This window comes from Phascolarctos cinereus, unplaced genomic scaffold, assembly GCF_003287225.1.
Source record: "Phascolarctos cinereus isolate Bilbo 61053 unplaced genomic scaffold, phaCin_HiC Scaffold_3;HRSCAF=262, whole genome shotgun sequence".
In the NCBI taxonomy this organism is placed as follows: domain Eukaryota; kingdom Metazoa; phylum Chordata; class Mammalia; order Diprotodontia; family Phascolarctidae; genus Phascolarctos; species Phascolarctos cinereus.
Window position 1 is genome coordinate 205,624,302 of NW_027555736.1, and position 23,584 is coordinate 205,647,885.

The 23,584-nt window shown below is 39.4% G+C and overlaps 1 protein-coding gene across 2 annotated transcripts in view; it reads right to left on the bottom strand.

Moving 5' to 3' along the window:
• PRIMA1 (proline rich membrane anchor 1) overlaps window positions 1-23,584 on the bottom strand; it is a 112,506-nt gene that overhangs the window by 26,290 nt on the left and 62,632 nt on the right. For both annotated transcript variants that reach the window (XM_021000361.2, XM_021000360.2), the window contains exon 4: window positions 13,144-13,273. In XM_021000361.2, coding sequence (XP_020856020.1) covers window positions 13,144-13,273 — 130 coding nt within the window. The remainder of the gene's footprint in view (window positions 1-13,143; window positions 13,274-23,584) is intronic.

Sequence of the window (23,584 nt, forward strand, 5' to 3'; positions counted from 1 at the left end):
TTTTACTTACCTGTGTACATGTCACCTGCTCCTTAGTAGAACACACATTTGTCTCTTTTTGGTCTTTACTAGGAATTTAACATTATTTTTTTTGGTTGAATTGCATTCTCGACTCTTCAGCAGATGGGTCCCTTTCTGATGTATGTACTCAATTTCAACAATGGCTAAACATTTGTTTTTAGAGGGGATGTGTCCTCTCTTTTGACTGCATCTCAAAGGTGCTTGAACATGGACTCCACAGTGTTCTAATGTCACTCAGGGTGCAGTTTGATTGGGAAGCTGGGCTTCCAGTATATGCAGTAGAGATGGTTGCATAATCTTAAAAGGTTAGCTGGCATAGGAAAAGATGAGAGAGAGAGAGAGAAAGATAGAGAGAGAGAGAGAGAGAGTGAGAGAGAGAGAGAGTGAGAGAGTGAGAGAGTGAGAGAGTGAGAGAGAGAGAGAGAGAGAAAAGTAGAAGCCACACCTAGACCATGCTCAGGTTAGTATGTTGGCAGAAGTGAACATAATGCTAGGGCAGACTGACACTGAGAAGTGTCAGCACAAACAAGACTGTTCCTGCTGCAGGAGTCAACTGCAATTTCTACAAGGCTTTTTAGTTGCTTTGCCAAGGGGGCAGCTTTCCCAAGCTTGGCACTGTAGTGAATTTCTTTAGTACCTTTCTGTGAGTAAACTGACATGTTTAGGGAGACAGAGAGATTTAATGGGAGTTGTCTAGTACTCCCAGGAGATGCACTGAGGGTGGCAGCCATTTGGATATGGGCCATGAGTATTTAATACCTGATTCAATTCCTAGTTATTTACCTTTTCATAATTGCCTTTTTTTTTTTTACTTCTTTCGCCTTCTAGGTTGGTCTTGTATAACAGATATGTTGGTGGGGGCTTGAAGCTGTGAATTTGAAAAATGAATCTCACAACAGTACCATGAACTGAGTGCAGCTGAGATAAGGGCAAATTGAGTGGGCTTAATTTTTTCTTTGTGGGGGGGGCTGAGATTTTGGGTTCTAATGCTGGCTCTGCCACTTACTGTGTAACCACAGACAGACAGGCCTCTCTCTCACCCTCACTTTCTTCATGTGAAAATGGGAGTGATGACATAAGTGCTACTTACTTCCAAGGGCTATTCTGATAAAAGTGATTTATACATTATGAAGAATTATATAGATTCCTGTGACTATGAATTAGAAGAGTCGTGAGAGGTTATGTAGTCCAGCCTGCCCCTGACAAAGAATTCTTTCTACAATATTAATTACCGAGTGGTTATCCAGCCTCTGAGTAAAGACCTCCATTTAGATGGAAGTCTCGATGTCCACCATCAGGCCCCATTTCACTTTTGGGCAGCTCTGTTGGGAAGTTTCTTCTGAAAGCACTCCTAAATCTGCCTGTATCTGCCGGTCTGCAATTTCCAGCCATTGCAGCTAGTTCCTCATCCTGAGGCCAAGAAGGCCAAGCCCAACTCTTCTTAGCTTACCTGCACTTTGTATTTATCTTCTGTGTCCACATTGCTAACCCCCTCTTCTTCCTGTTCCCAGCCTTCCACCCTCCACTGAACAGAATCTCTTTGACCATAGGAATGTTTTGTTTTTGTCTTTGTAATACCCAGGGCATAGCAATGAGCCCAGGCCACAGCTGGTACTCAAATACTTGTTGAATTTCATAATACTGATAACAATAGCTAACATTTATAAAGTGCTTATTATGTACCAGGTGCTGTGCTATTATTACAATTATTATCTCATTTGATCCTCATGACAACCCTGGCAGATAGGCACTAATATTATTCCCATTTTGCAGATGAGGAATCTAAGTGAGCTTAAGTGATTTGCCCAGGGTTACATAGCTAGTAAATGTCTGAGGTTGAATTTGAACTCGGCTCTTCCTGACTCCGGCCCCTGTACTTCCTAGCTGCCTACTACAGTCCTTCAAATACTTGAAGGGAGCTCATAAACTCTAGGCAACAAACATGATAGTAATGTCTTCCCTTCTCCAGGATAAACATTCCCAGTTTCTTTACCAATATCTCTATAGCATAGTCTCCAGCCATTTCACCATCCTCATTACTCTCTAAAGGACATGTTTCAGCTTCTCTATATCTTTCTTAAAATGGGATAATGCAGTAACTCAAAGGCAAAAATATAACTGTACTATTATCTTCTTTATTTTGGACACTGTGCTGTCTTAATACTGCTTGGGGGAGAATATTGGCTATTTTGGTCCCATCAAATTGCTGGCTCATAATGAGTGTTTAGGTACTCAAACCTCTATCTTTTCCACAGAAATCCTGATCTAGTTACATCTCCCTTGTCTTTGTAAAAATTTTTGGAACCAGATGCAGAACTTTACATTTATTCCTATGAAATGTCATTTCATCTGAATTGGCCCACCATTCTGGCCTGATAAAATCTTTTCAGATCTGGACTTTGCCATCTGACATGTTAGATACCTCTACAAACTTGATATCACCTACAAATTTTATAAGCATGCCATCTGTGCCCTAATCGAAATCATTTAATAAAAAATGGTAAACATCCTGGGATTAAGACACCCCAGACTCCAGGCCACTCCCCTAGAGACCTCTCCCCAAGTTGACACAGACCCATTAATTAACTACTTTCTGTGCCATGCACTGGATTATATTACAAATACCTAGAAAGAAGAAAGAATTAAATGAAGCACACAGGGTGAAATAGTAAGTATAGGATTCAACCATTTCCAAATCCACTTAATTGTAACATCATCTAGTTCATATCTCTCCATCTTACCCACACACATTAATGATGAACATTAAGGGCTTTGCTGAAAACTAGGTATATTATATCCACTGACTTCCCTTGGTCTAGTTACAACCTCAAAAAAGGAAATGAGGTTAATTTAGTATGACCAGGTTTTTTTGGGGGGGGGAGGGGTAGGTGGGTCAAGTCAATCAGGGTTAAGTGACTTGCCCAGGGTTGTATGACCAGTTCTTGATAAAATCACGTGATCCCTGCTTCCCTTTCCAAATGCTTTAAAATTACACCCGTCAATAATATGTTGTAGAATTTTGCCAGGAATAGAAGTAAAGCTCCCTGGCCAATAGTTTCCAGGCACCACCTTCTTCCCTATTTTAAAAACTAGGACATTTGGCTTTTTCCAATCCTGTGGTAACTTTGTCTTTCTCTGAGGCTTTTCAAAGACCATCGGTAGCAGTTAACAATTACACCTACCAGTTCTTTTTAGTAAACTAGGGCACTTAATAAATTTTGACTGATTGATATAGTTTATTTGTCTGGTCACTTGAATTAATTGTGGATGGCTAGATATTGGCTGGCTATCCTCTTATTTATCTTGGGTTATAATCCCTACTATGAATTTGTTGTTGTATACTTCTAAGTGCAAAGGTCATCCTCCTTGAAAAAAGGGGAAAAAAAGCAAACAAAGAGTAGAGTGGTTCAGCTTTCCATTGTTACCCACCAACATCATTCTATCCATTGGATGTAGTGATCTCACACCTCGTTTGACCCTTTTCTTACTATAGCTTTAAGAAACTCCGTACTCCCAAAACTTTGTCTTCAGTGTTGATCATCAGATCTCATCTCATTCAATACTGCTTTAGAATTCCCCATTTAATTCTTACAGAACCATTCTTCCTGTCATCCTTGGTGACTGCACTGGCTTCCCTATTCTGAAAATGTCTTTTTAAAATCGGAGCATGTTGATGGCTTCCCTGGGCATATACATCCTTCTCTCTCTAGGTGGCTCTGTTTTATTCTCCTCATTGGAATAATTTCTGCTCAAGTCTTTAGAATTTCATACTTGAGAGCCTCACATCCCTCTTGGGCTGACCTCCCCTTCAACATAGGAAGCCGCTGGATCTTATCTAACCTTTCTTTGAGCACTTCGAAATCGGTTCTCTGAAAATCTGGGGTGCGTGTCAGACTGTATGACTTTCATTTCCTTCTCTAGAGTGAACTCTTGCCCCAAAGGATCTTTTCATTTCGACTTCAAAAGACACTTCTTCCTTGGTGGTGAGAATCAGAATAGCACTTCCCTTTGTTTCTTCCTCCACTTTTTGAAGGTTCAAATTATCATTGAGGCAAGTGACAAATTCATCATCTCCTCTGCTTTTGGCTGAGGGAGGGAGAGTTCCAAACTTCCAAATGGCTGAAACTACCATCACTACAATAACCTATTTCTGTGCCAGCTTGAAATTCCAAACTGCTCATTTAATTCTTCTATGTAGGTCAGAGTTTCTTAATCTTTTTTTTTTTAATGTGTACCATGGGCTCATGGGCCCTTTGGCAGTCTGGTGAAGCCTTATATATACTCCAATGCCTAGCACATAGAAGGCACTTAATAAATGCTTGGTGAATGGAATTCAGTAATAGAATTTGTTTCTAACCTCAGGGGATAATGAATTAAGGGCTCTCCATCAAGCTTCTTCCTTTATGTTCTTGAATTTTCTCATATGAGTACATACTCTTAATATATATTGCTACCCCATAGCATACTTTTGAGAGGACATGGAAAACAGTTGTACAAGATGGGAAATATGGATAGGTTTCTTTCTACAGCTTGAGTGAATTCCAAAATTGATGAGATCACAGGTTCATTTGAGTAATGCTCCCTTTTACCTATTCTGTTTTTTTTTTCCTTAAACAACTTATCCCCATGTGGAGCAAAATTCCAGTTATGAGTACCATCCCACCAAGTCTCAGTGATGCACAGGGGGTCAAATTTGCCTCACTGCATCAGAACCTCCAGTTCATCCCATTTATTACTCATGCTTGGTATTTCTGTTGATGTAGCAATATAATGTAGAGAGTCTACCTCAGCAAGAAGAAGACCTGGGTTCAAGTCCTGTCTCTGATACAGAATGACTGAGTGATCCTGAGCAAATCACTTAACCTCTCAGTGCCCTAAGCAGCTCTCTAGGACCATAAGTTTCTGAAAAGGTGCTGGCCACTATTTGTTGGAAACAGTCTCCTCACTTAGGATATCTTCCTTTCTTTTCTCTCTCTCTCTCTCTCTCTCTCTCTCTCTCTCTCTCTCTCTCTCTCTCTCTCTCTCTCTCTCTCTCCCACTCCCACTCCCACTCCCACTCCCACTCCAGTGAAGAGACATCCACTAGCTTTGAAAAAGTACATTTCACTTTGGAATGGGCTTAAATTTGCCTCCTTGCAACTTCTACTATAATGCTGTGTACTCTGACTTGAAGCTCCAAACAGAGCTAGCTCAATCCCTCTTCCACATGATGGTCCTTCAAACACTTGAAAACAGCCATCACTTCCCCTCCAAGTCTAGGGGGTGAGGTTTGAATTTAAGTTTGAATTAAGCTTCCTGAGAGTCCTTAAAAATTCCTGGGATTCTAGGCTCTCTGGCCCACTTGGGAGGTCAGTATTTAGCAGCCAGAGTAGACAAACAAATGCACAAGACAAAATACGAGGGATGAAATCCCATTATCAAATGAAATCTATCTAAGTCATTTCATCTCATCACTGACCTCCAGATGCTCTTCTCTTCTTCCCTGGAATCTATGTTCTTTGCCATTACTTATTCAAAGACATTATTAATTCCATATAATTTGTCTCTACATATTGCTAATGAATCTGTTTGTTCTTATATTGAAAATCTCTGTCTCCCAGATGGTAAGTTCTCTGGATAACTAAATTACTATTTAAATTGATCTGTTTAAATTTGGTCACCTCATTAACCCTCATGGGTTTAATTGTCATCTTTATGCAGATGATTCCCAAATCTAATTTTTCCAGCCCTACTCTATCTTGAACTTCAGTACTGCATCACCAACTGCCCACTGGGCATTTGGAACTGGATATTCTAGAGGCATTTGAAACTTAAATTGTCCCCTCAAACCTATCCTTCTTTTGAACTTAAGTGCCAATTGATTCTAGAGTCAGAAATGACCTCTGACGCCATTTAGTTTAATTGCTTTATTTTACAAATGAAGAAATTGAGGCCCAGAGAGGTTAAAAAAATTCAAATAGGTAGTAAGAGTTAAAGACATGATTTGAACTTGGACTCTAAAGCCAGTAATACTCTTCTCATTGTACCATGTTGCCTCCTAAATACTTCCATGACTTTGCTAAGGATACCACCATTTTTCCAGTTATCTGGACCTGATTCTTGACTCATTACTCTCCCTCACCCTACTCCATCAGCCTTGCCAAGTCTTGTCCATTCCCCAGTGTTTCTCCTACTGTGGCCTTCTCACGTGCCCACGACATTAGTCCAGTTCCTTATTACTGCTCATCTGTATTATCAAAATAGCCTCATCACTGGTTTCCCTGCCTCAAGTTTCTCTCTGCTCAAATTCATTTTCCATAGGCTGCCAAAGTGTTCTTCCTAAAGCACAGGTCTGACCATGTAGTTCTTCTACTCACTTGATTCTATTGGCCCCTCATTACCTTTAGGAACAAATACTAAATCCCCTGTTGACATACACAGTCCTTTGCAACCTGGCCCCAACGTACCCTTCTAGGCTTATTACACAAAACTTCTCCAAACTCACTTTATGATTCAGTCAGACTATCTTTCATATGGCCCTTTATACATATCACACTATCTACTGTCTCTGCTTTTTCCAGGGATTGCCTCTCATACCTGGAAATGTGTTCACTTTTAGAAAGAGACCTCCTAGAAATTCCAATTCCTTCCAAAAGTCTGCTCCTCTGTCATTTTCTACATACAGCCTTTCCTTATCCCCACCCCCAGCTCCTCCTGCCTGCCCCACAACCTTACTTTAACCCTTTTGGCACATACTTTTGTCTGCACATGTTATTTCTTTTGATAAAATATAAGATCCTATTTCATTTCTGGCTTTGTCATCCCAGCACCTGGCATGGTGTTGGTATATATTAGGCACCTTCAAAATGCCTCTTAACTGGCTGATTAGTCCCCAGGTTGTCTGAAAGGGTTAACACAGCTTCTGAAAGCAGCAAATCGCTGTGAGGAAGTAGTTTATACATGTGGAGTATTTCATTCAATATTCATTCTAAAAAAGTGCATTTTTCATGAATATTTGAATTGTGTAATGCACTTGCCATGTTTTCCAATCCATCTATGCCTGTTTATTCTTTCCACTGTACCTGAAATTTGCTGTGCCTCATGATACACTGTGCTACACTATACAGAAAATGTGGTGATTTTTAAACAGTTCTCTTTGGGGAAATGGTATAAACATAACAGTAATGATAACAGAACTAATAACTAATTTCTATAACACTAAAAGTTTGCATAGAACTTTTTCATAGAATTTTTATGCCATTTTAGAGAGGAGGAAATAGATTCAGATAAGAAATATTATCAAACCAGAATAATTAATAATAGTAAGTAAAGGTTCAAGAATCAAACAACAGACTACTTCCCAGTTCAGAGACCCTGGATTAAGTACCCCTGATCTAAGAGAAAGGACACTAGACTTGGAATTTTTATTTAATTATAATAATTTTATTTATTTAAAAACATTACTCTCAGAAGAGGTTCATACACTTCACCTGCCAGCTAAAGGGGGACCATCACACAAAAAAGGTTAAGAATTATTGTCCTCCAGCACTTCCCACAGTTTAAGAAGCACTGAAGGAGTCACCAGTGGAAAAAGTTTAAGAAGCTCTGTCCTAAACTATAACATAAGCCCAAGGCTGACTTAAAAGGGCTTCCCACAAAGTATTCTGGTCCAAGGGTCTAGTTATAAAATGAAAAGAATTCAATCATTCAACAAGCATTTGTTAAGTTCTCACCAGAGTTATGGCTAATGCTCCTAACCTACTACTAAGCCAAATTTAGTCAGTTTTGTGGAGAGCTTAAGGAGATCCCATGAACCATATAGGACAAAGCCCTAGGAACCCAGGAGACGGGGGTTAACCATGGTATGGCTTCCAGGGATGGGGATGAAGCCTGACATTTGGTAGCTCCCTATTTTAATTAATGATTCTTGTAAACCAGGAATTAAGATCAGTTGTTTCTACCACATAGAGTACAGATGCTGTTGAGTACCTTCTAAATATTAGTGCCCCGGGGCAAAGTCTAAGCCACCCAACCATAGTTATAGTTCTGATTTTTATTATGTATGATAAATTGAACATGCCATAAAAGATATATATATGTATACTTAAATATACTATGTGTATATATATATGTATATATATACACACATACATATGTCTCTTATAAATATATTAAATATGTATGTAATATATATACACACATATATACACATGTTCAGTTGTTTTCAGACATGTCTGACTCTTCTTAACCCCATTTGGGGTTTTTTCTTGGCAAAGATACCGGAGTGGTTTACCATTTCCTTTTCCAGCTCATTTTCCAGATGAGGAAACTGAGGCAAACAGGGTTAAGTGACTTGCCCAGGGTCACACAGCTAGTGTCTGAAGCCCGATTTGAACTCAGAGAAGACAAGTCTTCCTGACTCCAGGTCCAGCGCTCTATTCACTGCACCACCTAGCTGTCCCATACATATATAACACTCAAATACATTTCTGTATTTCATTTGGGAAGTGTAGCCAGTAGAAAGTGCACTGACTTTGGAGTCAGGGAACTTGGGTTCGAATGTTATCTCTGCCAACTGTGTGACCTTGGGCAAGTCACTTAATTTTTTGGGGCCTCAGTTTCCTCATCTGGAAAATGAGAGACTGGACTAGATGGCCTGAAAAGTCACTTCGAGCTCTCAATCTATGACCCTCTCATGTATCATTCATGATCAAGAAGACTGGCCAAAATATTCCATAGATCTTCACTGGCCTCATGGCAGAAGAGGCTGTAAATTACAAGTAAATGGATGCTGAACAATTGAGCAGAAAACAATTTCAAGAGACACAGAAGGGTCAGAATGAAGTCCCCAAACACAGACAACCTCTGATTTCTCGTTACTGGCTGGGTGTGGGATGAATTATGCCTGTGACCTGAGGAAAGAAGCTGTTTGTCAGGGAAAGAAAAAAGCTACATGTTTATCTTTTCTTGGTGAATGAAAGCCCATAACTGACTCTGCTCCTCCACTTGCACGAGACCCATTTCTTCCCTCCAGAGAATGGGTCGATGCAATTATAAACAGCAGTGAGGCATTGCAAAGCTCATTTCAGTTGAGAAAATCAGAATCAGGACCACTTATTTCTACATCTTTTAGTGGTGAGCAAAGATTGTTCATGAGCAAATATTGTGTGCCAAGAGGGATGATGGGGGATAAAATTTGCCACATGGTAAATATTTATCTCTCCCACCTGGAAGAGAGATTACATTTCTTCTGCCCATCTCCCAAAGGTCAGAATAAGGAAGAATGGAAGGCAGTTGAAAAGAATCAGAATGAGGCACTTAGTTACCCAAAAGTAGACTGTATTTGTTGCCTAATGAGGTAGACCCCATAGGAGGTCTTCAAGCAATAGGTGGCTGACCACTTGCTTAGTTTCTTGTTCAAGCAAAGACTGGACTTTCTTAGATTCCTTCCAGTTCTGAGCCTCTCCGATTCTGTGAATTTTATTTTACATTCTGCGGATTGGGAATAGAGTAGTTAGTTAACCATTAAAAAAAGGTATCCCCAAAGTGGAATTCTGTCTATAAACATAGGTACAAAGCTGGGTCAAGGCATTTCACCCGATCATAACAGTGACAGGCACCCATTTGATGCAGAACATTGTACCAGGCACTCCTGCCTGGAGGGAGATACAAAAGGAAGAACAAGATGCTTTCTGTCCATTCCCCCCTCTTAGAAAGCTTACAAGCTAGTTAGGGAGAAAATACCATGGTGTAGTAGAGCAGAATTGGATTTGGAGTCAGAGGTCACATATTTACTCTAAAAACGCTCAGATTAACAGGATCAGAGGATTTAGAGCTGGAAGGAAACTTTGAGATAATCTAGTTCGACCTTCTCATTTTAAAGATCAGAAAAGCAATGGTCAGTAGGCTGATATGACTCATTTGGATATATAAGTTCTGAGGAGCCAGAACTGGGATTTGAACCCAGGGCCTTTGACACCAAGGTCAGGTCTCTTTGAACAACTTGCTGCCTCTCTGTCTTCTTCTTCCCAGTTTCTTGTTTGTTTGCTTTTTTGGAGAACTTCCATGAGCCCCATCTGGCCACAAAGGATGTCAATTTAAAATATCACCATTGCCCTTAGATGCCATATGTTCCTTAGCGGGTAATGTCCAGCAGCTAGATTTTGAACTGATCTTGGCTTTAAAATGTCCTTAAAAGTTTCAGATCATCCAGCCTTGAACATGACTTAGATATATTCCTCTGGATTCTGATATCAATAAGGGATCTTGGGCTCAGCCAGACAGGTCTGGCTAACTTTAAATCTTAGAAGAACAAATTTGTAGCATTCTCATCATTATATTAACACTATTAACATTATATTATATTAATAATTATATTAACCAACAATTATCTTACACATAAACCATGTGGGTGGCAATTACCTAAACCTAGGTAATTAGGGAAAAACATCTCTTAATTACCTCTGGCCGAAGTGAGGCCCAGTACGCTGATACTACTATCAACTGGAGTTTGGACTTAATTTTGTGAGATGTGAAACTGCATGTTCAGGTCAGAAACAGCAGAATTTATGGCCTCAGCTCTGTGGTGTTCATTTAACTTCCCAAGCTGTATCCAAGTTAGGGAAAAAAAGAATCAAATATCCACTATAAAAAACACAGCCAGACAGCATCAGTATACTTTCTGCCAGAGAATGGAGCCAGAGAATTCTTTGTCAGCAAAGAAAGAAGAGTTATTCATTCTCTTCTCAAGCGTTGCTGAGCACTCCTCTTGGCCAAAATGTCACCTCAGTCAAAAGGTTGCCTGGGGAAAAGACCTCATACTATATAATAATAATAAGCTCTTTTCATGTCAAGTCAGTTGATCTCTACAACAATCCTGTGAGATAGGTGCTATTATTTTCATCCCCATTTTACAGCTGAGGAAACTGAGGCAGACAGAGGTTATTAAGTGACATGTGCTAGAGGCAGGATTTGAAATCACCTTCCTAACTCCAAGGCTAGCACTATCCACTGAGCCACCTAACTGGCTTTGAATCTTCTACTCCTAGACCTGGAGAGAGCCTTTCTTCACAACAACTCTGTCATATAGGTAGTTCAAATACTATAGTCATCATTTTGCAAATGAGGAAACTGAGGCTCAGAACGTTACGTAAGGGACCTGGCCAGAGCCTGAATTTGAGCCAAATCTCTGGACTTTAAGACTTCACTGCACCACAAAGCCACATAAAAGAAAGTGGCCGCTTTTCAGTAATATTGCAAAGAGAATTCCTGATCACATAGGAATTGGACTACGTGGCCTCTGAGGTCCCATCCAGTTCTGAGGCAGTTGGGTGGTTCAGTGGATAGAGTGCCGGGCTTGGAGGTTGGAAGACCGGAGTTCAAATCTAGCCTTGGATACTTACTAGCTGTGTGAACTTTGGCAAGTTATTTGACCTCTGCTTGCCTCAGTTTCCTTAACTGTAAAATGAGGGTAACAATGGAACCTACCTCCCAGGATCATTGTGAGGATCAAACGAAATTGTATTTGCACAGTGCCTGGGTACATAGTGGATGCTTAATTAATAAATCTTTATCTTATTCCTTTCTCTGAGAATTCAGGTCCACTCTAACAAGTGAACAAAGAACTTTACCCTTCATGAGTCTCAAAATAACAGTTTTTCTTAGGTAGAACATGTGGGATAACACTAAAAATATAGATCCTGCCCTCACAGACCACATAGTCTGGAACAGGGATAGCTCATATACACTAGTAACTATGATACAAAATAATGAGCTTTAAAATGTGCAAACCAGGTGCTTGTAAAGGTCCAATGGAGAGTGGCGGCAGAGAGATGGATCATTAAGAATGGATAGCATTTGCCCATTTCCAGTTTTCTAGGACCTTTGCCATTCTTGATGATTTCTCAAAGAATGCAGACAGCAATCCTTGGAATCAATTCTCTAATTACTCTAAGCTGGGCGATCTGAATTCATTTGGCTCTCTATTACCTTGCCTTCTCCATTCTCCCTCTACTCACTGAGCCTTGGAAAAAGATTAAAAAAAAAATCAGCCAATGCAATTGATGCTTTGACATGTCTGAAAACACAGGAAACATTACACACTCCCAGTCTTCCCCCTTCTTCAATGAAAGGAAGGGGTTATATTTTCTCATCTCTTCTCCAGGCCAAGTTTTATAATTATACAATGTTCAATTTCATTTTATTGTCCCCTCCATTTACATTGTCATTGCACAGTCAACATTTTCCTGCTTCTACTTACTTTGCTCTGCATCAGTTCATGTCAGCCCACCCATGTTTTCCTGAATCCTTCATATTCATCGTTTCTCATGTCCTAATAACATTCCATTACACTAATGAACCATGTCTGTAAGCCATTCCTTAAAGTTCCCAATATGTTTACATACTCATGTTCCCAGTTCTTTGCTACCACAAAGAGTGCTACTATTAATACTTTGCTACATAAGAAACCTTTCTGTCTTTGACTTCCTTGGGTATATGCCCAATCTCAGGACTGGGATTCCTGTTTAAATGAAGTGTTTACAAAGTGTTTTATATATGTGATCTATTTTATTTCATAAAAATGACTCCAATTTCTATAATGCTTCAACATTTACCAGCAAAATAATCCTGGGAAGTAATGAGTGACTACATCCCCATTTCTCATATGATTCTTCTCATTTCATAGACAAGAAAGCTGAGGTTCATACAAATTAATTAACTTGACCATACTCATATGAGCTAGTAAGTATCAAAAGCCGAGATTTGAACCCGATATCTGACTGCCCTTACACTACTTTCTCATCTTTCTGAAAGATGAGTGATCATGCTGACTTCACTTACAAATAATGATACTACTGAATTAGATCTTGTATCCCCAATGATGGGGGCAATGAACAACATACCATAACTCCTGGGGACATGCAAAGAAGTGCCTGTTCAAGATGGTATTTTATGTTTTACACGATCACACCTGTATAACCTATATCAGACTGCTTACCATCTTGGGGTGGGGAGGATAGAATTTGGAATTCAAAACAAAGAAGGAAGAGGTATTTCCCATTGGTCCACAAAGAAACCACTCACCAGGCTGAAGCTGGGGTGGTGGTGGCTGAGAGCAAAGAGGGAGACTATATATGCTCTTACCTCTTTATGGCTTTGTAACAAATGATGACAATGACAACCAGAAACACGAGTGTGGCACAGCATACTGCGATAATGATGACCAAGCCTGACCACCAGGGTTCTTCAGCAGGGCACGAGGTAGAGTTGGGAGCTGTGGGAAAGACAGATGCAGGGCGAGAACGTGGTTAATTAAGCTTCCTTTGACTAAGCAGCCCATGGTGAACTTAGTTCACAAGCTGTCATAGACCAGGGGCAAAAGGATATTCAAGAGACCTCAGTTTGGAAGCCCTCAGCTTTCCTGAGCTTTGGGTTAGTCATGCTTTAATGTCCGTGCTATGCGAGAGATGACATCATTGGCCATTTTTCAATTAGTCCTGCTCTGCATCAGAAGAGTTTGCTCAGATCAGAGGTTAAACATCACATCACTAATAATTTATTCTCAGCATGAGGTCATTGATGGCAGGTTCAAGTTTGATTTTCCATGAAAATATCACGTCCACACATTTGAAATTCTCTTCGTTCAGGCATTAAATTCAGTTCATTTGGAACTGAGGTGGGTAGCAGAGACATCAAGATGAAAACTGCATATTGATATGTTGGAGGATGGGTGGGGAGTGTACGAAGAGAGGGAAACAATGCTGGGAAATTCCATTTAACAGATTTAGTAATAATAATATATATTATATAATATTATATATATATTATATATAATATATAATAACTAACATTTATACAGTGCCAGGCACCATGCAAAGATCTTTACAATTATCATATCATTCAATCCTCACAACGACCTTGTGAAATAGTGCCATTATGAGGTTAAGTGTCTAGTCAAAGATCACACAACTAATATGAGTCTGAAGCTGAATTTGAACTCAGATCTTCCTGACTCCAGGCCCAGCACTCTATCCACTGGACCACCTAGCTACCCCAATAATAAGCACTGACTACGTGCCTGATATTGTGTTTGACCATGGGGGAAGCCAGAGAGCTAGAAATCCTTACAGCTCATTTGTCTAACCACTTCATTTCAATAACCAAGGTGACAAGTCCAGAAAAGTTATGTGATTTGCCCAAAGTCACACATGAAGCAGCTCCCCAAGCCAAGAGTTGCACCCGGGTCCCCTTACGCTACTGCTCTTATTACCACCAATCCTCTAAAAAAAGGAAGAATAACATAGTTTCTGCTTCTACAGGAACAAACAACAGTCTTAGAATAAGAGAAACCTTGAGTTGGAAGGGATGGCAGAGCTGAACAGCCCTATCGTGTGGTCATTTAGGAAGAAAGGGTCATGAACAGAGTCAAATACACAGAGAGGACAAGAAGGATGACAACAGAAAAAAAAGTTAGTAGATATGGCAATTATGAGGTCATTGGTAACCTTGGACTAGACAGTTTCCCTTGAATGAACAGATAAAAAGCCAGAATAAAGAGATTACTCTCTATCAGAAGAGAGTAAGGAGGACAAAAAGGGGAAGATTGAGACTGCTTTCTCAAAGAGATTAATCAGGAAGAGAAGAGCCTCGCAGTAAGATTTAGTGGTGAGATTTAAACCTAGATCCTGTAGATTCCAAACCCAGTGCCCTATCCATTAGGCATGCTGCCTTTCTGTTTGCTCATCTCAGTTTCTTTTTCCACTTTCATGAATTACAAACAGGCTGCGGTATATGCCCTGGACTCCTCCCTCATGCATATTTGTTTAAGTCCTTCTTACAGGACTCAGAACTGAAAAGGCCCTAAAAATCATCTAATTGAGCATATCCATTTACCCTTGGGGAACCTGAGAACCAGAGCAGGTAAATAACTTATCTAAGGTCACACAGAAAAAAAAAATGACATTTTTCTTTCAAGACACAGCTTAGGTGGCTCACCCTCCGTGAAGCCTCCACTGATCCCCCTCAGCTGAAAGCAGCCTATTCCTCTTCAGATTATTCTCTCCATTAACCTGTAAACTCCCTGAGAAGAGACCATGCCATTCACCAGCTCATGAATCCACTCCCAGTTGTCTCTAGGGTAAAATGCAAACTCATTTGTTGGGAATTTAAAATCTTCCACAGACTGGTTCCAGACTATTTTCCAGACTCGCTACTTCTCTTTAAACACTCTTGGTTCTAGCCAAGCTATGCTGCTTGGAATTCCTTAAACCTGATATTTAACTTACCTCCACCACTTTAAATGAACTAACTTCTGCCACCCCCACCCCCCAACACACACTGAAGTACACTTTTTCCTCACTTTTATTTATGAAAATCCTTTACTTCCTTCAAGACTCAGTTCAGGTACTAATTCCTATGGAAAGCATTTCTTCACCTCCCTAGTTTCCAGTGTTCTTGCCCTCCTTAAATTATCTTGGTTGTACTGATTTGTTTATACATTTTATCATTTAGGAATATGTAAGCTCCTTGGGGACAGGGACTATTTTTAATCTTTGACTTTGTATCCCAAATGTTTTGTCCACAGAAGGGCATTAAATAAGTGCATGTTGAATTGAATTGAGTCTCTAGTCCTCTGCTTCAGTCTTCTCATCTTTAAAATGGGTCATTATTTAAGCTCCTTAGGGCATTGAGGGGATAAATTAATTTAGGACGGTGCTTCTTTGGTATCAGGGAAATACTTCACTACTTCCAGGATCTGTGATTCCATTTGTGTGGGCAGCCACTCTGCCTTCTAACTCCTTTTTTTGGTCATGTGTCTACAAGAGTGCTGTGACTCAGTTCAGTAGAAATTAAGCTTAGACCAGTATCTTATGCCATATCCCACAATAAAGTCAAAATGGATATGTGACCTAAATGTCATAAAACAATCAGTTCACATTAACTTTCACGGCTATAGGTAGATGAGGAATTCTTAACCCAAGGATCGTGGTAATTACACAAAATGAAACTGAAAATTGTGATTACATAAACTTGAAACACTTTGGTACAAACAAATTAATGCACTGAGGATAAGAAAGGGAATAATTTCATGAATGACAAGAGGAAAATTGTTATATCAAATTCCTTGTATGAGGGCTTGGCACCCAAGATATATAGACAAATAACAGAAATACTTATGACTAAAAAATCATTGCCCAATAGGTAATAGTCAAAGAGGAAAATAGGGAGGAAGGAAAGAAGCATTTATTAAGTGCCTACAATGTGCAGGCATTGTGCTAAGTGTCTTACAGATATTATTTCACTTGATCCTCACAACTCTGGGAGGTGGGTGCTATTATTATCCCCATTTTATAATTGAGGAAACCAAGGCAGAAGATAAGTGACTGGCCCAGGGCCATACAGCTAGTAGGGGTCTGAGGCAGGTTTTGAAATCAGGTCTTTCTGACTCCAGATCCAGCACGCTATCCTATCTAGCGGCCAAAAGGTTAGTCAAAGGATATAAACACACAATTCTCAAAAGAATTGCAAACTATTAATCATATGGAAGAATGCTCCAAATCACAAATAACACGGGAAATACACATTAAAACCCTGAGATTTCACCTCACATCCAACAAATTGGCAAAGACAATAGAAGATGGCAATAGTCGATGTTGGAGAAGCTGTGGAAAGACAGGAATACTAATGTATTGTTTGTAGACCTGTGATTTAGTGGAGACATTCTGGGAAGCAATTTGGAATTATGCAAATAACGTTACTAAAGTATCTATAGCCTTTGATCCAGAGGTTACACTGTTATTTTATATATTTTTATATTATATATATATATATATGTATGTATGTATATATGTATGTATGTATGTATGTATGCATCAAGGCAGCTGCAAAAGAGAAAACAAAAAACAAATAAAAAAAATTCATGTGCACTAAAATATTTACAGCAGCACTTTTTGTGGTAGCAAAGAACTAAAATTAAAGTAAAGCCCATAGAATGAGGAATGGCTAAACAAACTGTGATATATGGATGTAGTGGAATATCACTATGCCATAAAAAACAATGAATATAATGAATACAAAGAAACATGGAAAAACCCACAGGACCTAATGCAACTTGAAGTAAGCAGAACCAAGAAAACAATATACACAGTGATTAGGACAATGTAAATGGAAAGGACAAAACAATTCAAAATAGATGCTGAGACATTACAAAGGACAAACTTGGCCCTAAAGAAGGGATGTGAGTAGATGTTTCACTCCACTCCCTTGGAGAGGCAGGGGACCCACAAGTGTGCAACACTGTGTATGTACATACTGTCAGAGTTTTTTCAATGTATGAAATTGTACTGCTTTTTTTCTCTTCTTTTTCCTTTTCTTTCTTGAAAAAATGGTGTTAAAAGCGATTACTCTCTTGGAGTTGAGAGGGAGAAAAGATACAGGAACAAATTTAAGTGGCATAAAGACCAAAAATATCAATAATAATAAAGCATCACAGTTTATTTAAAAAGAAGTGGTTGTGGCCAGTCTTGTAGTGATCAGTCTCTCTGAGTTTAGCTAACCTGACCCTCAGGTAAGGGACAAAAAAATCCAACACAGGATCCATACATGTTCAAAGAATTTCTGGGTTATTAAGCTCTATGAGAGCTTGTGGTCCTGGGCCACAAGCATACGCTTCAAGAACCCGGGTCATCTCCACACTATGAGACAACAGATTAGGACTTTCATGGAGATACAGGGAAACATTTCCCATAATTTGCTTAATGGACCTAGACCATACCATTTCATCATCAGCTAGACATTTTATCATCAGTAACTCAATGCTAAATGACCATGGCAGAAATCCAAACTCGGCAAAGAAAATGTCAAGAGTGTGTAGCGCCCTTCTCCCTTCCCCCACCCCTCCTGCCCCATTACCAGCTTGAGTACAATGAGATTCACTGTTTTCTGAATATAAGGGACTATAGCGTCCATTGACACTAATGGCAACAACATGCTGGGGAAACATGGATACAAAAGGGGAGTGTGGTGCCTGTGGCCCTTCAGCTCCTATTTACATCTTCAGTAATACTTGGAGTTCCCAGTCTGTGTCTGTAAGAGAATTCTCTCTTGTCTTAGCTTGTGGTTTCCAGCATGTGGTGAACTTTTAAAGGGGGCAGGGGAGAGGAAATTAATTTTGAGCAATTAAAATAGACTTTTGCAATAATCTATTTTAAGACTGGAATGAGTTTTCAAGATGCTTCAGTGTCTTTTTAAATCATAATACCACCCCTTCAGGTTCACTGCTATGCTTCCTTTGGTCCTCCACTTTATACACCTTGATAAAAATAACAGAAATTTAACAATCTATATAGCTCACAATGAGGGACATGAATGGTTCCACTATACTTTGACGCAGTATGATGAAAGTTGAAGTACTGTGTCCAGGTCTGGGAGTTATATTTTTAAGAGGTACAATGAAAACCTGGATCAATTCCAGGGAAGAGTGTTCAGGATGGTGAGAGGAGTCAAGATAATGCCTTACAAGGATCCACAGAAAGAACTAGGGACAATCAGTATGGAGAAGGGAAGACTTGAGAAAGGCCCACACTATCTTCAGATAGTAGTGAAAGGTCTTTTCCTTCTTTGAAGATCCCCAGAAATCTACTCACAGATCTATGGTCTGTAAACACCACATTAGGACTCCCTGCCCTAGAGCTTGGGATGAAAGATTAAATATGGTAATGAGTTAAGCAATAGGCTTAGGGATGACCTACAAGTGAGGCTGGCAAATGCCACAATCTTTCTTACATGGATAATGATTCTTGCTGCCCAGATATGGGGATAGGCTGAATCCATAGTACTAAATTCCCCCCTCAGTGGAAGTGTTCAGTTAGAGGCTGGATGAACACTTTGCTGGGATGTTATAGAGAGGATGCATGCTTCAGAAAAACATTAGGCTAGAGAATCTTTGAGATGTCTTCAAACTCAGAGGCCCAAGTCAAATCCCACCCTACCCCACCCCTTGCCAAATCAGATACTTTTAAATTTCCCTCAGCTGCTACATCTCCATAAAAGTTGTTGTTCAGTCTTGTCCAACTCTTTGTGACCCCATTTGGGGTTTTCTTGGCAAAGATCCTAAAGCGCTCTGCCATTTCCTTCTCCAGCTCATTTTACAGATGACGAAACTGAGGCAAACAGGGTTAAATTACCTTGAACTTATAAACATCTTATACATAATTATCTCTGTACATGCTATCTCCATGATAAAATGTAAGTTCCTCATGGTAAAGGGCTGTTTCATTTTTGTCTCTGTATCATTAGTGCCTGGCACTTAGTGGATTACATGACTGAAGATGGATTGATTGACTATTTCATTACATATTCAAGTACAGGTTTTCCAATGAAACCAGTTTCTATCTGGCTTTAGCAACTAGCTTCACAGAAAAATAAATTACAGAAATTTAATGAACTCTTTGTCAAGTCAATAAGCATTTATTAAGCACCTACTATGTGTCAGGCTCTTGTGCTGAGTTCTAGTTATAGAGAGAAAGGCAAAAGACAATTCCTTCTCTCAAAGACCTCATGGTGGAAACAGTATGTAATACAAAAGATATACATAGGATAAATTGGAGGTAAGCTCAGAGGGAAGGCACTAAGATTAAGGAGGAGTGGAGAGACTTTTACAGAAGGTGGCACTTTGGCAGAAACCTGAAGGAAGCCAAGGAGGGTAGGAGTTGGAGAGGAGGAAGAGAAAAGTTTCAGGCATGGGCATAACCAGTGAAAATGTGAGGGGTCAAAAAGTGATGGATTTTTCTGGCCACAGAAACTTTTATACAAGTCCGCTTGTGAAAGATGAAGAGAAACCTTCCTTCATTGGCAGAGATAACACTTATACTGGTGAAAGCATGGACAAAGCACTGAACTCACTGATCAGTCCTTAATGCAATCCCCTGTATATAGCAGAAATAGAAATATTTGTTAAATGGAGCAATCTCAAAGCTAGCTGTTTCTTATAGGAAAGATCACTAGTTTGGTGCTACTTGTGATCCATGTGACCAGGGGCAAGTAACTTGCCCTCTTTGAGATCCAGTTTCTTCATCTGTACAGCGAGATAATATTCACACTCCTACTTCACAGATTTGTTTCAACAGAAGCACTCTGTCTATGCTAAAGTACCTCAGAAATGAGAATTATTATTAGCATTCAATTCTGCATCTGCAAAGGATTCACTTACACATTTGCAGCCCGAAAAACATTTCTTACTTTTCCCAATATTCATGATGTGGGACTATGTGGTACAATTCAGTACCTGTCATGCTTAATTTTAGACTTCAAAAGATTTTTGATTTCATCCAGCAGGTAGGTGCTCCTTTCTGCTGACACAGATCACAACCCTGCTAAACCCTAACAGACAGCCATCACGGGCTGACTAGCAAACAGAGCAAAACAGACCCCCAAAGCCCACCATCACATGATGTCCAGCCTTCTAATGCCAGGCTTCTCCGCACTTGGCTAGGCTCTCTTTAGACAACTAGTGCATAATCAACGGGGCCCCAACATCTTTTCAGCTTGGTAAGACCTACCAGCCCGTTTTTTCTCTGGCAGAGCCTTCAGGGACCTGGGATCACCTCGAAGGAACTGTAAGCTTTAATGGAAGGCATGTGTTTTGTATATTCATTGTTTTGTGGAAGTTATTATTTTTCCCCATCTAGACTATACTTACCTTAGGCACAGAGACTGATGTTTCGTCTCTGGTATGTCCCAGAACAGTGCAACTAGGTGACCTGGTGGATAGAGCACTAGGTTTGGAATCAGGAAGACTCATTTTCATTATCACAAATCAGCCTCAAACACTTACTAGCTGTATGACCCTAGGCAAGTCACTTAACCCTGTTTGCCTCAGTTTCCTCATCTGAAAAATAAACTGAAGGAAGAAATAGCAAACTACCACTATCTTTGCCAAGAAAACTCCAAATGGAGTCACAGAGAGTTGGATACAGCTGAAATGACTGAACAACAACATACCCCCAAATTCCTAGTACTTCAACATTTCAAGACTCAATGATCACAAGCTTCCCTGACACCATGTGACTTCATAGCTTTTACTAGTGATGAGATTCTTTTTCCTTAGCTAATTTTCAGATAGTAGGCACACATCAGTCCACCACCAGACAACTAGGAGGCACTCAATCAATGCTAACTGGTGTAAGACCATAAGATATAGTGGGGATAGAATGCTGTACTTGGGCTCGGGAAGATCTGGGTCTAAATATCACCTCTAACACATAATAATTATGTGACCCTGGGCAAGGGCCTTTGACTTTTATGGGCCTCTCTTAATATGAGAAAGAGATAAAACCCTTAGTACCTACCACAGAATGGGTGTGAGGCACAAATGTAACAACCTGAACAATAATAATAGCTAACATTCATATAGCACTTACTGTGTTCTAGACACGCTGCTGAGAGCTTTACCTTTTGATCCTCGCAACAACCCTGGGAGGTAGATGCTATTATTATCCCCATTTCTCACAGATAAGGAGAATAATGTATGTAAAGTACTTTGCAAAATTCAAAGCACTGTATAAATACTAATTATTATTAATATTAATAAACAGATTATTATTATTCTTCTTAAAGAGTGAGCACTGGATTTGAAATAGAAGGACCTGGAATCAAACTGGAGCTCCGTTACTTACTCGCCTTGTGATTCAATGCAAATCACTTCCCTACTACCGGCATCAGTCTCTTCATTTTTAAAAGGAGGTGGGTGGACAAAGTGATCTCTATGACCTCCTCCAAATCTAAATACTCTGATCCTTTGATCATTATCACGTCTTACCATCTCCTTCAAGCCAGCTGTCCTTGTAGGGATAATGCTTAGTCTCTCCTTCTATCTACAAGATAGTAATGACATCTGTGCTTCAATGGGTTTGTAAATTTATCAAGGTGAGTATTCCCTCCATCAGTGCAGAGTATAACACATCCATGCCTTCTCATCCCACACAATTTTTCTTCATATTTTCTCAGAAGTCCTCCCACAAAGTAACTGCTCAATGTATTAGAAATCTTTTAAAAATATTAAAGAATCTTAAAGCTGGACATCGAACCTGAAAGGTCACTTGCCCAAGGTCATATATTCAGGGCAAGGATTTGAATCTAGATCTTCTGATTCCAATTCCTGGACACTGTCCACTGTGCCACACAGCTGGAATAGATCTGAGAGGACAGCTAGTCTGGCTTATTCATCTTGTAAATTAGTAATTGATACTCAAAGAAGTTAAGTGATTAGCCTAAGGTCCCACAGGTAGCATTTGAGCTTTTCTCTAGATCTTTTTACATTTCATTCAGCTACTCATGATTTCTGTGCTCATCCTTCTTTTTTCCTACATGATTAATATATTTTCTTTTTCCAATCATATTTCCTTGTACATAGGTTACTACTTGAAAAAAAAACACAATAACAAATTTATGCTTACCATGTGCCTCTCCAATGACCTTAGTGTTATCCCAAATTTTCATTGTTTGTAGATTGAGGAACTCCATGATTCACAATCCAAAAGCATCATCAGTAGAATATTTCCATTAAAAAGGTGGGGTTTCTGTACTGGTGAGACCAATTTTAATGGTCCCTAATGGGATCACTAAAAACACTGGAAGTTTCTCAAGGGAAAACCTACATGTTCTCATCTTTGTATTCAATGCTGGGCTCAACTCATTGTCCATATGCAACACCTGTCCCAGATATGCACTAATTCTCTAATAGACTAACTTCCTAAATGCATGTCACCATTTGAACAATCTGCACCTTATATCTATTTAGTTGTTCCTCCGTGAACTGTGAGGCTGATCATGTTAGGTTATCATGGATCTCATGAAGGAGGCCTGGTGATATTCTGGGGCTTGAAGCTATCAGCCCAATTTATGAGCAAATGTGAACATTTGGAACGTATCACAATTCACAGGGAATACTTTTCCCATTTGAGTCCCATGAAGGATATTTTCCATGACTGTAGCAAATACTTTGGGTAAACATATTTCTCACATGACATTAATAATCAGAGGGACATTTAAAAGGTTATCTTTTAGAGTGCATTTATCAAGGAATTTTATGTCATTTTAACATATGCACAGGAAACTAATTGTGAAGGAGAGCCTTTGATATTTCATTTTGTTCTATTGTCAGTTTTTCTTTATTGTTTTTTTAAACATCAACAAGCAATATATAGTTATATTCTCTGAACTTTTCAGTCAGTTGTGTAACCGAAACGATGTCCTGTTTTGTAGAAAAACATAAGATCCTAGATTTAGATTTAAAAAAGAAAATACAAGTTATCTAGATCAACTATGTGTTTCCTTCTCATATTTTTGTTATGTATAACAATTAAGAGGTATGCCAGAATTCTCATACAGATCGTATAAAGATAAAAAAGAAGACATGGTTTGTAGTTGCTGATGCCCACCTGATCATCTATTGGGAGTATCAGTGCCTGTGATGTTTTCCATTCTTTGATATCTTCTCCTCTCAATCATCACTACTGCAGGCCAAGCTATCTAACAAAACAGTCTCCCAATAATCCAAAAGTATGTTGCCTCCATCTTGGATTTC